The sequence below is a fragment of the Neophocaena asiaeorientalis genome, unplaced genomic scaffold (genome assembly GCF_003031525.2).
Source record: "Neophocaena asiaeorientalis asiaeorientalis breed wild unplaced genomic scaffold, Neophocaena_asiaeorientalis_V1.1 scaffold438, whole genome shotgun sequence".
NCBI classification, from domain to species: domain Eukaryota; kingdom Metazoa; phylum Chordata; class Mammalia; order Artiodactyla; family Phocoenidae; genus Neophocaena; species Neophocaena asiaeorientalis.
Window position 1 is genome coordinate 397,966 of NW_020173491.1, and position 13,215 is coordinate 411,180.

Consider the following 13,215-nt stretch of genomic DNA (forward strand, 5'->3'; position numbering starts at 1 on the left):
ATGATTTTCCTCAAGTCTTAAAACTGAGAAGCGGAGAAGTAGCCCCCAAACCCATCTTGTTTATTTTCCTAAACTCTGAGCTAGTCATTTAGTTCTGCAAAGCTCTCAGCTACAAGAATAGAACGCGTTTACTGTTGGCAGTAAACCTGGTCCTGAACGATAGAATCAGAAACATTATTTTGGTTATTTGAATTTTTAAGATACTGTGGGGCTTCCCTGGTGGCGCAGTGGTTGAGAGTCTGCCTGCCAATGCAGGGGACACGGGTTCAAGCCCTGGTCTGGGAAGATCCCACGTGCCACGGAGCAGCTGGGCCCGTGAGCTACAAATACTGAGCTCTGCGCGTCTGGAGCCTGTGCTCCGCAGCAAGAGAGGCCGCGACAGTGAGAGGCCCGCGCACCGCGATGAGGAGTGGCCCCCGCTTGCCACAACTAGAGAAAGCCCTCGCACAGAAACGAAGACCCAACACAGCCAAAAATAAATAAATGAATAAATAAATTTAAAAAAAAAAAAGATACTGTGGATGGATTTAAATTTTGAAGTGGAGCAAAACTTGTTTTGGTTGAGAACGCGGGCCAAAGCTGCTTTCCTGTTCCGAGTGAACCCAGTGAATCTGTGAGTGACAGTAGAAACAGGTTCTGCTCCTGCATGTCCGGCAGGCTCTTTTCTCTTGGCTTTCCAGAACAGTACATGCCAGCCATTCTTTGGGAATTTACACCAGAGCAGTTGATAAAAACAAAAGATGGATGCATGTTTCTGTTGCATAGACCCTTCTCTCCCAACCATGACTGCTCCTGTTAGGTTTGGAAGCATTGCTGACATTCTTGGAGCTTTGGCAGAGAAAGAGCCCAAGGACAGAAAAGAGAAATTTTATAAACACTGCTTAATAGCTCTGTTTGATATCACTGCAAAAACTATTTTATTTTCTTTGTAGCATCTGAACTATTACATATGAACACTTTGACCAGTATGAATCCAGTAGCCATTTTCCCTTCTATAAATAGCATCTTAGAATAGAAGGTCTGGTATCTGGGAGTTTGGAACATTTTGTTCATATTTTCCACAGTTGAGAGAATTTACCCTGGAGCCAGGGGTTTCTTTCTCTACCTTTAGTGGTCTAATGACCATCAGCCCCAAATTATGTAACCACAGCTTTTCGCATCCATGAAATTAAGATTTATGGAACATTTCTTTGTTGTCCACAAGGTCCATCACTGTGCTAGGGGTCGTCCATTTTACACACAGGGAAAGAGCTTAAGGAAATTAAATGAATCATGCAAATTCACATAAGTTGCAATTAGTGAGGCCATTCTTTAAACTCAGATCAGCCAACTCAAGTCCAGTATTCTTTCCACTCTCCTATAATACCCTGCAGCCAAGCTAATTCCTGCCCTTTCCTGCTAAAAGAGAATTGCTTGAAGTACAGCAGTTTTAACAAAAAGGCGTACCTGCTCTACCTCAGATTTTCATTTTTATTCTTACCAACTATAGTACTCTGTTTTGGAATGGGAGATATAAATTATAGAGTTGTTAGAAAACAGAGGATTTTTAAAGTCCTGGGAATGTTGAGATCACCAAAGGAAAAGGATACGGAGTAAAGAGCAGGGAGCCTAGGAGCAGGCCCTGAACAGTTAGGGTCACGTAGGGGAAGAGGAGCCCTCAAAACAGACAGAGAGAAACTAAGAAGGAACAGGCAGTCAGGTAAGAGCAAAACAAGGATGTTGTGCCGCCATGAAAACAAAGGCAGAGACTGTCTCAAGAAGGGGGAACATGCAGATGTGTTTGCTGTCTGTGTACCGGATTCTACAGTATGGAGGTTGTAGGTGACCTTGACAGAGTGGGTTCACAAGGAGTGATGGGAGTGTGTTGAAGAGGGAATGGAAGGTGGGGAAGTAGAAGTAGTTTGTAGGCAGCTCTTTCAGAAGCTTGGCTGTGAACAACTGCAGAGAAGTGAGGTGGCTAGAAGGGAGGATGGAGGTCAGAGGGAGAGTGGTTACAAATGGCAGCCTGTTTGCTGGTCAGAATAGTGCAGTAGAGAGAGTCAGACTGAGGTTGCTGGAGAGAGAGGAGGTACCACAGGAGCAGAGTCTTTGGGGTAGTGCGGCGCAGTGGGGTCCCCGGTGTGAAGGAAGAGCTGGTCTGTGATGAGGGTCCCCTGTGGCAGGTATGATGGAGAAAGGAGGCTGAGAGTGTTGAGTAATTACACGGAAAAGATGATAACGCTGGAACAGAGGCGTATTCGTGCACAAGGAGAGCAGTAAAGCTGGGACAGAGCTGGTGTATAATGTGAAGGAGGTAGAGTTGATGGTCTGGAGTACAAGTGACCTAGAAGGATGAAAAAGTGGCGGTCAGGGAAGGGGGTGGTTAAATTCAGATTTCAAAGGTCGTATGGCTTCTGTTGGCAATAAGGACCGGGAAAAGGGGGGCTGGGTGAGGGTGAGAAGCGTGGTTTTGGAGTTAAGGGCGTGCTTAGAGACAGAGAAGCCAGCTTGCACGGGTCTCAGGTACTCCCTGAAGAAACCCAGGGTGATGGCGGGACTCAGGGTGGCCAGGAAGGAGAGAGTGGGTTTGACTATAGAAGGCAGTGAGCAGAGAATGAAGATGGGAAGCCGGCTGCCATAAGCGGGGGTTAGGAGGAAGAGGCACGCCACTCAGCGTGATGAACCCCGCCTCCTCGGCCGTGCTGGCGTCATCCGATGCATGGGGGGATTATATATAGATAGTTTTTAGAATTTGGTGAGTTAATGTATGTAAGGCACCCACCGTAGTGCCCCGTACATTCTAAAAAAACAAACAAATACTGGTTCCTGCAACCACCATACACCCTTAAAACAAATAGACCTATGCCCAGTCACAAAAGTAAAAGTCCCTATTATTTTTATTATAACCCTAATTTTATATTTGCTTTAATAACCTATACCACCCCTTACTGTGCTTTATTTTCATTGAAGATGAGTCTGCAAAAATACATTAGTACCAAAAATGTTACTAAAAAAAAAAAAAAAAAAAAAGGGCTTCCCTGGTGGCGCAGTGGTTGAGAGTCCGCCTGCCGATGCAGGGGACACGGGTTCGTGCCCCAGTCAGGGAAGATCCCACATGCCGCAGAGCGGCTGGGCCCGTGCGCCATGGCCGCTGAGCCTGCGCGTCCGGAGCCTGTGCTCCGCAACAGGAGAGGCCACAACAGTGAGAGGCCCGCGTACCAAAAAAAAAAAAAAAAAAAAAAAAAAAATGTTACTGACCTAGCAAACAAACAGGAAGAAGGATAAGAAGGCACACTTTTACTGGTGTTATGTCCGTTTAGAATTCTCTCAACAGGTTGAAAAATGAGTTCCTGAAACTTTGTCTAGATTTCATATTTAGGAATAGTAGCATAAGTCACCTTTTCAAATACAATAAAGTTTCCTAAAGAAGAAAGATCAGTTAAACACCCACTTTTAGAAAATAACAGATCTCCCTGCATTATGAGAGAGAGTGGGAGAGGGTAGGGTGGGTGCCGGTGTCTGGGGCCGCCGAGACTTCATTCTCCCCGACTGCTTCTCAGAACACCTCCTCAGAGGCAGGCCCGGGTCCCGGTATGGAGGGCTTAGGAAGGACGCAGCTACTGAGTCTCATTTGATCTGGTCAGTTATGAGATTGCCATTAATAATGGTAAACTTGGTTGCAGTTACTTTTACTGATTACATGAACCTCTTTGGGGGGAGATGAGAATCTTATAATTTTCATTTTCATCCTAGTGAAGCCAGGAGAAGCCTCCACATTATGAGATACATATATACACACACACATATATATTATCTGCATATTAGATATATATACATAATTAGATACATTATATAAATATAATACAATCCTGCAGTTGACACCCCCCCAAAAAAAACACCCAACATACAGAGTTCCTATATATCTCTGGGGGTAACAATCAATCTCATAGACTACAAATGTGGTGACACAATCAGAAAAACACATAAACTCTAGTCTTTCCAGGATAAATTTGATTTTCAGCCTCAGAAAACCAGTCATCCAAGCCACGAGCGTCTATGTTTTGTCGTCTGCTAATCCTGAGAATGTGTCATCTGAGTATTCCTGACTCCATTCATAGTTTGTATGAAAGCCTCAGTGGTGGACAAAAAGTTCTTATGCAAAGGTCACTGCCCTTAGAAAAAATAGTAATAAAGGGAAGAAGAGACTAGACATGCAGGTTTTAAAAAACGTCCTGAATAGAATGCATCCACAGGTGAATTCCAGGAGATTCCATCAGAGTGCTTGCCTTGCAGACAGATAAAAGCAGGTGCTAGAAATGAGCAAAGTGTATAAACACTAACGAAATGCCCAAAGAGTCATGGTAGTAAATTCCTTCTTCCTCCCTCTCCATTCAGACCTGCTGTGCCCCACGCCCCTGTTAGGACAGCAGCGATGCTGCACTCAGCCTGGCCCACCACCAGCCAGTTGTACCAAGGAAAGGCCTTACTGGAAGGGCCTGCAAGCAGCTGGCTCTCAGCGGCGCCGGTGCTGCGCCAGACCGGGGCCGTGTCGCGCAGCTTCCCAAGGTGACGGTGGCTGACCCCGGCACCCCTCCAAAGCAAACAAGTTCACAACTGGAAAAATCAAATATTCCTACAGAGACTTTAAAGAAGTTGGCAGATGGAGAGCCGCCGTGGTGACAACTCTGGCGGGAGCATAAAAAATGCCGTGCAAGCTATAGAAAACAAACCAACGTGTGGTGTAAGCGTTACTGAGGCACGAACCTGCACACATACCGCAGCCATCTGACAGCTCAGGTTTTGCGAGGCACTGTGCCTGTCCCTGGTGAGAAGGCCCACAATATTATTCCTGTCTTGAGTCCTTGGCACCTGCTGGCCTCTCTGCTGTGAAAAGGCTTCCTGGCCTTTTTCTGCCCAGCAGATTTTAAGACCGCTCAGTCTCTCCTGTGACACCTGTCCCAACTCCGCAGACATGGACCCTTGCCTCTGCAGGGCTCTCTGTAGATACAGGCACTGGCTAGATGGTCTTGTTGCACTCCCCATGCTGGGGGGTAAGTGGCCCCTTATCTGATGTGGTTAGGTAGGTAGTCTGTCACCGCTCTGAGGTTTTCACTTGACATCCCTGTGATCCATGATGGGGCCAGGCTCCCGGTGCCAGTAAAGCACCATTGGATGAAGGTAAAACTCTTAGTCCCTCTGACGGCTGCAGCAGTAAATAACAAGGTATTAAAACTGTAAGTGTTGGTCTAGGTTTGGAAGGGTCACAAAGAGTTGTACGTATTTACTGTTTCAGTCAGATATCACTAAATATCACTATTTTAAGTTAATCGAGAGGAAAGAACAGTGTGAAATTGGCAATGATTAGATGCTCAAATGCTCCTTAAACACTGCTATCATTGAAGTGTTCAGAATGCAGTCATACTTAATAAGACATATCCTGTTATTAATTAGGTTTTTCATTAAGTATTTTAAACACTTCCTCAGTCTGCATATTTACATGATTGATAGAATTATTACAGAAGAAAATGACCATTTCTTTGAACAAGATTTGGTTAACAGATAAAGGAAACTTGAAGCACCAGTTTCAAGGGAAATTGAATGACAGAAGTGAACTTGAGAAACTCCTGCTCCACTCTGACATTTAGAGGGAAAAACGTTCTAAGCATCAAGCCTAGGCCTGTCTTGGCTAATACAATTGATGATTCCACAAACCAGTAATGGAATTAGAAACTGGTAGGAAAGTACCAGTAGATAAACATAGTTTTGAAATTATTGTATTGAATCACTTGTTAGGGAAGTCTATAAAATACAAATTGTTCTGTATAAAGGGTTTAAGATGGCTGGGAAACTGCATGCGGGAGCAAGAAAGAGCATATATCTTATCTTTTAAACTCATATTTACTTGCACTCATTATTTCCGAGGGAAAAATACGTAGAAACTGGATGCTTGGTTGTTAAGAGAATTGTTACAATTTCAGAACACATGGCTTTGAAGAATATGACTCCAAGTCTAAGAATTACAGATTGGTTACTTCTTAGATAACTGCTATTAGCCTCATCACGAGACTCTAGGTTTGATAGTAACTCCTGCCCTCAGTTCTCCCACCCGTGTATGTTGTTGTTGAGTTACACAGATTCGTCACTGGTCCCATCTTCAGGTTAATATTTCAGCACCTACCGTCAAGTTAGAATAAAGCGGTTACGAGCCTGGATGGTTTTGGTTTGGTCACGTGTACTTATCTACCCCCTGTCCTTTCAATGAACAATGGACCAGTTACTTTTACCCAGAGCACTGGCAGATGGAGAGTGTTGGAAACTGGCTTGGTTTCTTGAAGCAGTGTGGTAATCAACATGAATCCTACTTCTGATTCTTTGGGGACATGTTTGGTATTATTCTGACAAAATGAGTTTTGAGGATTTAGCTGTTAAAAGGGATTGTTCTCATTATAGCTAATGAAGTTGTGCTATATGGCTTTTTCTGTTAAATTAGCACAGGATTCAGTATATTGAGGATAATTCTTTAGGACTGGTTCAGTCAGTCCTAGAAAAGAGCCATGCAGTAAAAACAGGAACCCCTGACAAGTTCCCACCCAAAGTAGATGTTGTTCAGGTATAGAGAATTGATTTTATATTAGCAAGAACAAGCCTTGTGAACACTTTTATAAATAATTGTTTCTGTGTTTTCCTTAAATAGTACTGATCTTTTGCATATTGATCTTTTGCGTCTTTTTCCTCAAATAGATACAAAACAGGGCAAATGCAAAGCTGAGGGAAGGTGAAATCCATGGTGCACAGTGTCAGCTCAGCCGGCGATGCAGCCTGGCCTTTCCAGTCTCTAACGTATCATTAAATATAAAATTAAAATTTTAAATATAAAACCAACTTTAAAAATAGGTTTTTATGTTTACTACTAAAAATAAGTGCCCAGTAGCTTCAATGGATGTCAAACGTCCATTTAAAATCAGGATTTTCAGCATCTAAGCCCCTTGGAAAAGCAAGCATCAGCCACCCAGCCCTTTAACCAGAAACTCAGGCTATAGACTCTCCTGCTCTGTAGTGAGAAAGTTACCTCTCGGTGGAAAAATCTCATGATGGCATCAGTGCTGGGTTGACATATTGTGCCCAGTTCCTCTAACATGGGTAACTTCTATTACGATAAGAAATTTGGAGGCTCAGAATGTGCGATAAAAGTTAACATAACTGTTTTTCGGCTGTTACTTTTGATATGTTTTCATAACTTGGATGTGTTAACCTGTTTGGCCTGTAATCACCAGTGAGTGACACAGTCAGTTTAATATGGAAGTGAGGCAGCACAGTGGGCCTCCGAGCACACAGAAAGGATCCAGGACACAGTGAAGTAGCATTTTACAGTGCCTCCGCGGCAATAAAGATGAGTGGCAGGGAGGTAAGATCCAGGGGTTTTAATATATACCTTGGCCTCTGGAGCTAACACTTCTCAAAAGTACATTGAAAAGAGCGTTTCTACTTCCAGAAGCAAATTCATGATTGCCTAAAATGAAGTTCGGTGCTGTAGTGTTTTTAAATATGCAGCCTAATAAAAGCATTGAGATAGATAAAACGATTGCGTTTGTTCCTGAAAATTAGGGCATGTGTAACTAGATGTGGTGCTTAAGTATCAAAAGTCACTCACGCATACTTTAAGGTAAAATTGTTTCTGATAAATGCCAAAGTCTCTCTTGGCAAAAAAGCCCTGTGTGACTCCAAGTCACGTGCAGTAGTAAGTACTTTGAGGTGCAGCTTAAGCTTAAGCCCTCTGAGGAAGAGCCAGCGCTTGTGATTAGGTCAGCCTGAAAAGAATTCGGCTCTTGTTGGCCTTACCGATCATTTTCCTTCTTTCTCTCAAGGTGTCTGAGCGTCTGAGTCAACCAGGAGTGGCGATCGGTTTGGCTTGGACTCCCTTAGGTGGGGAAATCATGTTCGTGGAGGCGAGTCGGATGGATGGCGAAGGCCAGTTAACTCTGACTGGCCAGTTGGGGGACGTCATGAAGGAGTCTGCCCACCTGGCTATCAGCTGGCTCCGCAGCAACGCCAAGAAATACCATCTGACCAATGGTGAGCGACCCACCCCAGGGAGTAGGGGCGGGGGGTGCAGCTGCAGGCAAAGGAGAGCCTTGGGATCCTGACCCAGGAGGCATCCCACAGTTCAGAGACAGATCCAGTTACCCCTTAAAGCACAGACCTTTGCTTTTGAATTCCTGTGGAAATTCTAGTTCCCAGTTGAGGACTGTTTGACTGGAACCTGAGCTGGAAACCGACTCCAAGGGTTTGTTTTGTTTTTCCTGCTACTTGGAATAGAATGAAGCTGTTCTTCCAGACCCCCACTTTACTTATACTGCCCATTAATATTTTGAAGGATCTGTTTACCCGAAACATTCATTTTTATCTCTTTGATTTTCTTTTTTCGGAGAAAAAGAAAACAGGTTTAATTTTTCTACATCAAAATCCTTTTTTCCTTTTTTAAAGCTTCTGGAAGTTTTGATCTTCTTGAGAACACAGACATCCATCTGCACTTCCCAGCTGGAGCTGTCACAAAAGATGGACCATCTGCTGGAGTTACCATAGCAACCTGTCTCGCCTCACTTTTTAGTGGGCGGCTGGTGTGTTCAGATGTAGCCATGACTGGTGAAATCACACTGCGAGGTCTTGTTCTTCCAGTATGTATGAAGAAACCTATTTATATGGTTTTTAATTTTTTTAATTTAAAATTTTTATTAATAGTATTTTAAAATCTAAATTAATAGTGGTTTGCCTTCTTCCTATGAATAGCTTAGTTTTAAACACATATTAAATTTTTATATCTGTAATTCAGATTTTAAAATTTTGATCAAATAAAGGAAAAACTGACAATTTTCCCCATGTTTTCCCCTCTACTAAAAAAGAAGACTTGCTTACAGAAAAAAATATCAGTCTGGTCACCAGAAATATCAGCTGTTCAGGTGAAGATTTGAGGCTTTATTCTAGTTAATGAATTGTTAAATATATGGCATGTGTGTAAAATAGGATGGTAGCTATTTTTAAACTTTAAGCCCAATTCTCACCTTTTGGAATTCCTGTGAGACCTCCTGTCTGCCTATAGATAACTTAGATTACTGTAATTGATAGATTGATAAAAAAATATATAGAAAAGAAGTAGTATAAAATGGAAATTGTAGTAAAGACTAACCATGCCTAATTGCTAAATTTTGAAAACGTTCTGTACATATGAGGCTTTAGGGCTCCAGCCTATATCATAACTACTTATAAAAACACTGAAAAATGCATAGAACTTGAGAGATCATTTAGAGGTTTAAGTCATTAGTTAGCAGTACCAGACTACAATAAAGTTTTGGTGGGTTCAATAGCAAAATGAGAAAAAAAGGAATGTTCTTTATTATGAGAACGCCTTTATTTTATGAGGTAATGGTGAAAGTAGGTCATAGAATCTCACCAATTAGGATCACAAAAAATGCTCTCAGTTCCCTGATTTTTTAAATTTAATTCAACCAGAAAGTCATATTCTAAACTTTATTTACTATAACTGTATATCTATACTCGATAGGAATGTCGATCTCTTTTCTTTACCTTACCCCAGAACTACTGCATTTCTAGTGACAGTAGTGGTTGATACGAGCTGTACTACTAAAAGGAAATGAGCAAGTGCTTTACTGACCATAAACTCTTTAGTTTCCTAGTTCAAAATGGTAAGCTAAGCAAGGAATAAAGGGAATAAATTATAACAGTCAAAAATGAGGGGGGAAGGACTTCCCCCGTGGCACAGTGGTTAGGAATCCGCCTGCCAACGCACGGGACACGGGTTTGAGTCCTGGTCTGGGAAGATCCCACATGCTGCAGAGCAGCTAAGCCTGTGCACCACAACTACTGAGCCTGTGCTCTAGAGCCCAAGAGCCACAACTACTGAGCCTGCGTGCCACAACTACTGAAGCCCGCGCACCTAGAGCCCGTGCTCCGTAACAAGAGAAGCCACCGCAATGAGAAGCCTGCGCACCGCAATGAAGAGCAGCCCCCGCTCGCTGCAACTAGAGAAAGCCCGCGCACAGCAACGAAGACCCAACGCAGCCAAAAATAAATAAATGAAAAATATTTTTTTTTAAATGAGGGGGGACACACCATTGTAAAGCAATTACACTCCAATAAAGATGTTAAAAAAAAAAATGAGTGGGGAGCCATCAGCTGATAGTTCAGCCAACTTCTAGAAGATAGAAGTGTCCCCAGCTGATGTAACAGAATTGGAGGTGGAGACAGTCTTCCCAGCAGGAATCTGTTGAAAAGCACTGGCTCAGAGCCAGAAGGTTCAGACCAGGAGAAAAGGAAGGGGGTGGGAAATGAAAACCAGGGGATTCGTTGAAATCTCCATAGAACAAATGGTTCTTCCACTAGGTCCCCTGCACTCAGTGCAAATTGCACGCAGATAAAGGCTTCCCTACCCCCAGCAGAGGCGAAGCCACAGCAGCTCTGAGTAAGCCTTCAGTTTTAAACTATTATGGGAGACATGGAGAAAAGCAGCAGCATTTAAGAGAAAGACCTGGTAAGTCTGGAGAAAACGTAATTCAAGAACAGAGGATAAGACAAAGCTCTTGAATTTAAAAGAATGGTTTTAGGAATTGGTCGATGAACTATTCAGAAAAAAATAATAGAAAAAACAGTCTGACAAATCCAACATCTAACTAAACAGAGAAAATAGAAGAGAACAAATTGTCAAGGAAATAATGGAGCATTTCCTAGAATTTAAGGCTATGTTCAGATTGAAAGGGCCTGTACCAACTAGGAAAAAGGATTGCATCCTCATGACTTTTCAGATCATGGAGGTAAAAGCTTTCTCATCCGTGACCCTAGATACACAGCACCTTCAAGACTCTGAGGGAAAATGGGTTTAAATCGTCTTGTATACACAGCCTTACCGTCAACCAAATGTGAATGCAAGGTAGACATTTCCATACGTGCAGGGAATCCGTTTATCTCACACTCTTTCTGAAGAAGTTACATTGAAAGTGTAGTTCAGCAGCATAAAGGAAAAGCCTGGCAAGAGAGTGACAGTGTGGTAGGATGGCCACTGTGCAGAAAGGTCTAGAGCCCAGCCAGTCTGGTGCCACAGGTGGGAGCAGGCTTCTGAGGGCTGTCTCCAGGGGTCGCGTGTCCCGGGTGGTGTGACTGAGACTTCTGTCTGTTATCTAATACTCATACACACCACCCCAAAACGGCAGTTATTATCCTTAGTTTCTGTGGGGCAGGAACTCAAGAGAGGCTTAGCTGGGCTCTTGTGGCCCAGGGTCTCTCATCATGTAGTCATATACCAGTCAGTCATCTGAAGGCTGACTGGGGCGGGGCAGCTGCTTCTGTTGTGGTTCACTCACGTGACTGCAGATTGGTCCTGGTTGGCCGGATTGCTGGGGTGACCTCAGACACCTGGGCTACCTGAGCTACCTGCAGGGCAAGAGATCCAAGAGAGATCCAGGCAGAAGCTCTTATTTTTTGTAACTTAACCTTGAAAGTCACACAGCATCACTTCCACCGCACTCATAAGTAAATCGCTAAGCCTGGCACACATTCAAGGGAGGGGAATTAGACTCCACCTTCTCAAGGGACCATTTTAGACATATTTTAAAACCACCACAAGAGCCTAGATGTTTTCTTCATCACACGGCACAGGGGTCATTGCTTTAAACCTGTACAGAAGAAAATAATCCTGGCATGCAACTAAGCTCTGTAGGAATGGTATTTATGGTCAAAATAATGTAATGCTTTTTCAGAATCAACCTATTAACAAGACTGTTGTGAGTACAGAAAGGAATATAAATGTTAACCTTGACAATATAAAAGAGAATCACGGACAGAAGAGGTGCTCATACCTGTCAAAAATTTAGAATCTTCCATTAAAAGGATTTATTATAATACTAACTGAAATGTAAAGAATTTACTGTTAACCTTTTTAGTGGCTTTCCTAGCTCATGCTGTAGCGAAATGGAAGATGATTTGGATGTTTTAAAATAGCAGTGAAAGAAAGGTGGGTCAGGGTTTCTTTCACAGCCTGAGGATGATCATAAACCTTAATAACGTTCTTCCCTCCTTACAGGTAGGTGGAATTAAAGACAAAGTGCTGGCAGCACACAGAGCGGGATTGAAGCGTGTCATTATTCCTCAGAGGAATGAGAAAGACCTTGAAGAAATCCCAGGCAATGTCCGGCAGGATTTAAGTTTTGTCACAGCAACCTGCCTGGATGAAGTTCTTAACGCAGCTTTTGATGGTGGCTTTACTGTCAGCACCAGACCTGGCCTCTTAAATAGCAAATTGTAAGCCCAAATCTCAGCTTCTTAGAATTTTAAGTTATAAAGTGCCAAAAGGTACTGACAGGATGATTTTATTCACACCAGCAGGGGTAAGCAAAATGTCCCTAATTTGCGAACCTAATCTCAGCAGTAACAAACCTGACTCAAGTGGTGGCTAGTGTTTATTACAGAAATGTTAATTTAATAAATTGATTAAATCGGAATTGAATTCTTGTCTTGAATGGGCTCATTACTGTCCCTGGAAAGTTATGGAACAGTGGTTCTCTTGTGGTTCCAAACAGAAGCATCTGTATTACCTGAGAACTTATTAGACATGTAAATTCTCAAAACCCACCAGCAGACCTTTTGAATCAGACTCTGGGGGTGGGACCCAATCTGCTTTACTAGGCCACCCAGATGATTCTGATGTGTAGTCAAGGTCAAGAACCATTGGTATAGACCATTACCTTAGCAGATTCACCTGTAGACTTTATTGGCCCCTGAAAGCAATCAGAAGGGGAACTGGGCAAAGGTGAAAATAATAGCCAACTATTAGTCTTTTTGGAAAACATTCAAGTGAAGCAAACTCTGTGATGAGGTCTACACACCCTACCCTTCCTTTGCTGAGGGAAGCAGCAGAGTGGCGTGTGTTGGCCTACATGACAGAAACATACTGGCCCTGAATGCCTGTCATCTTAGAAAAAAGTCCAGTCCCCAGAGGGAGGCAGCCATCCATCCTGGGATGGTCCCTACACTTGGTATCCTGATTCCTGTCACCTCCCCTTGTGTTGCTTGTTTGCCTGTGCCAATCCCCAGTTCTGGTAGCCTTTCTCCATGCCTCTCTTCTCCTGTGACTCAGTCCAGATATGGGTAACTATGAAGTTAGGCTCTTGTACTTACTAGCATTTGAGCTTTCTGTATCTTAGTTTTCCTTACCTTTAAAATGCAAAT

At 43.1% G+C, this 13,215-nt stretch overlaps 1 protein-coding gene across 1 annotated transcript in view; it reads left to right on the forward strand.

Moving 5' to 3' along the window:
- LONP2 (lon peptidase 2, peroxisomal) overlaps nucleotides 1-12,493 on the forward strand; it is a 98,535-nt gene extending 86,042 nt beyond the window's left edge. The window contains exons 13-15 of the mRNA XM_024747473.1: nucleotides 7,845-8,052; nucleotides 8,464-8,654; nucleotides 12,071-12,493. Of these exons, the coding sequence (XP_024603241.1) occupies nucleotides 7,845-8,052; nucleotides 8,464-8,654; nucleotides 12,071-12,292 (621 nt within the window). The 3' untranslated portion in view covers nucleotides 12,293-12,493. The remainder of the gene's footprint in view (nucleotides 1-7,844; nucleotides 8,053-8,463; nucleotides 8,655-12,070) is intronic.
- Nucleotides 12,494-13,215: the final 722 nt, after the last annotated feature.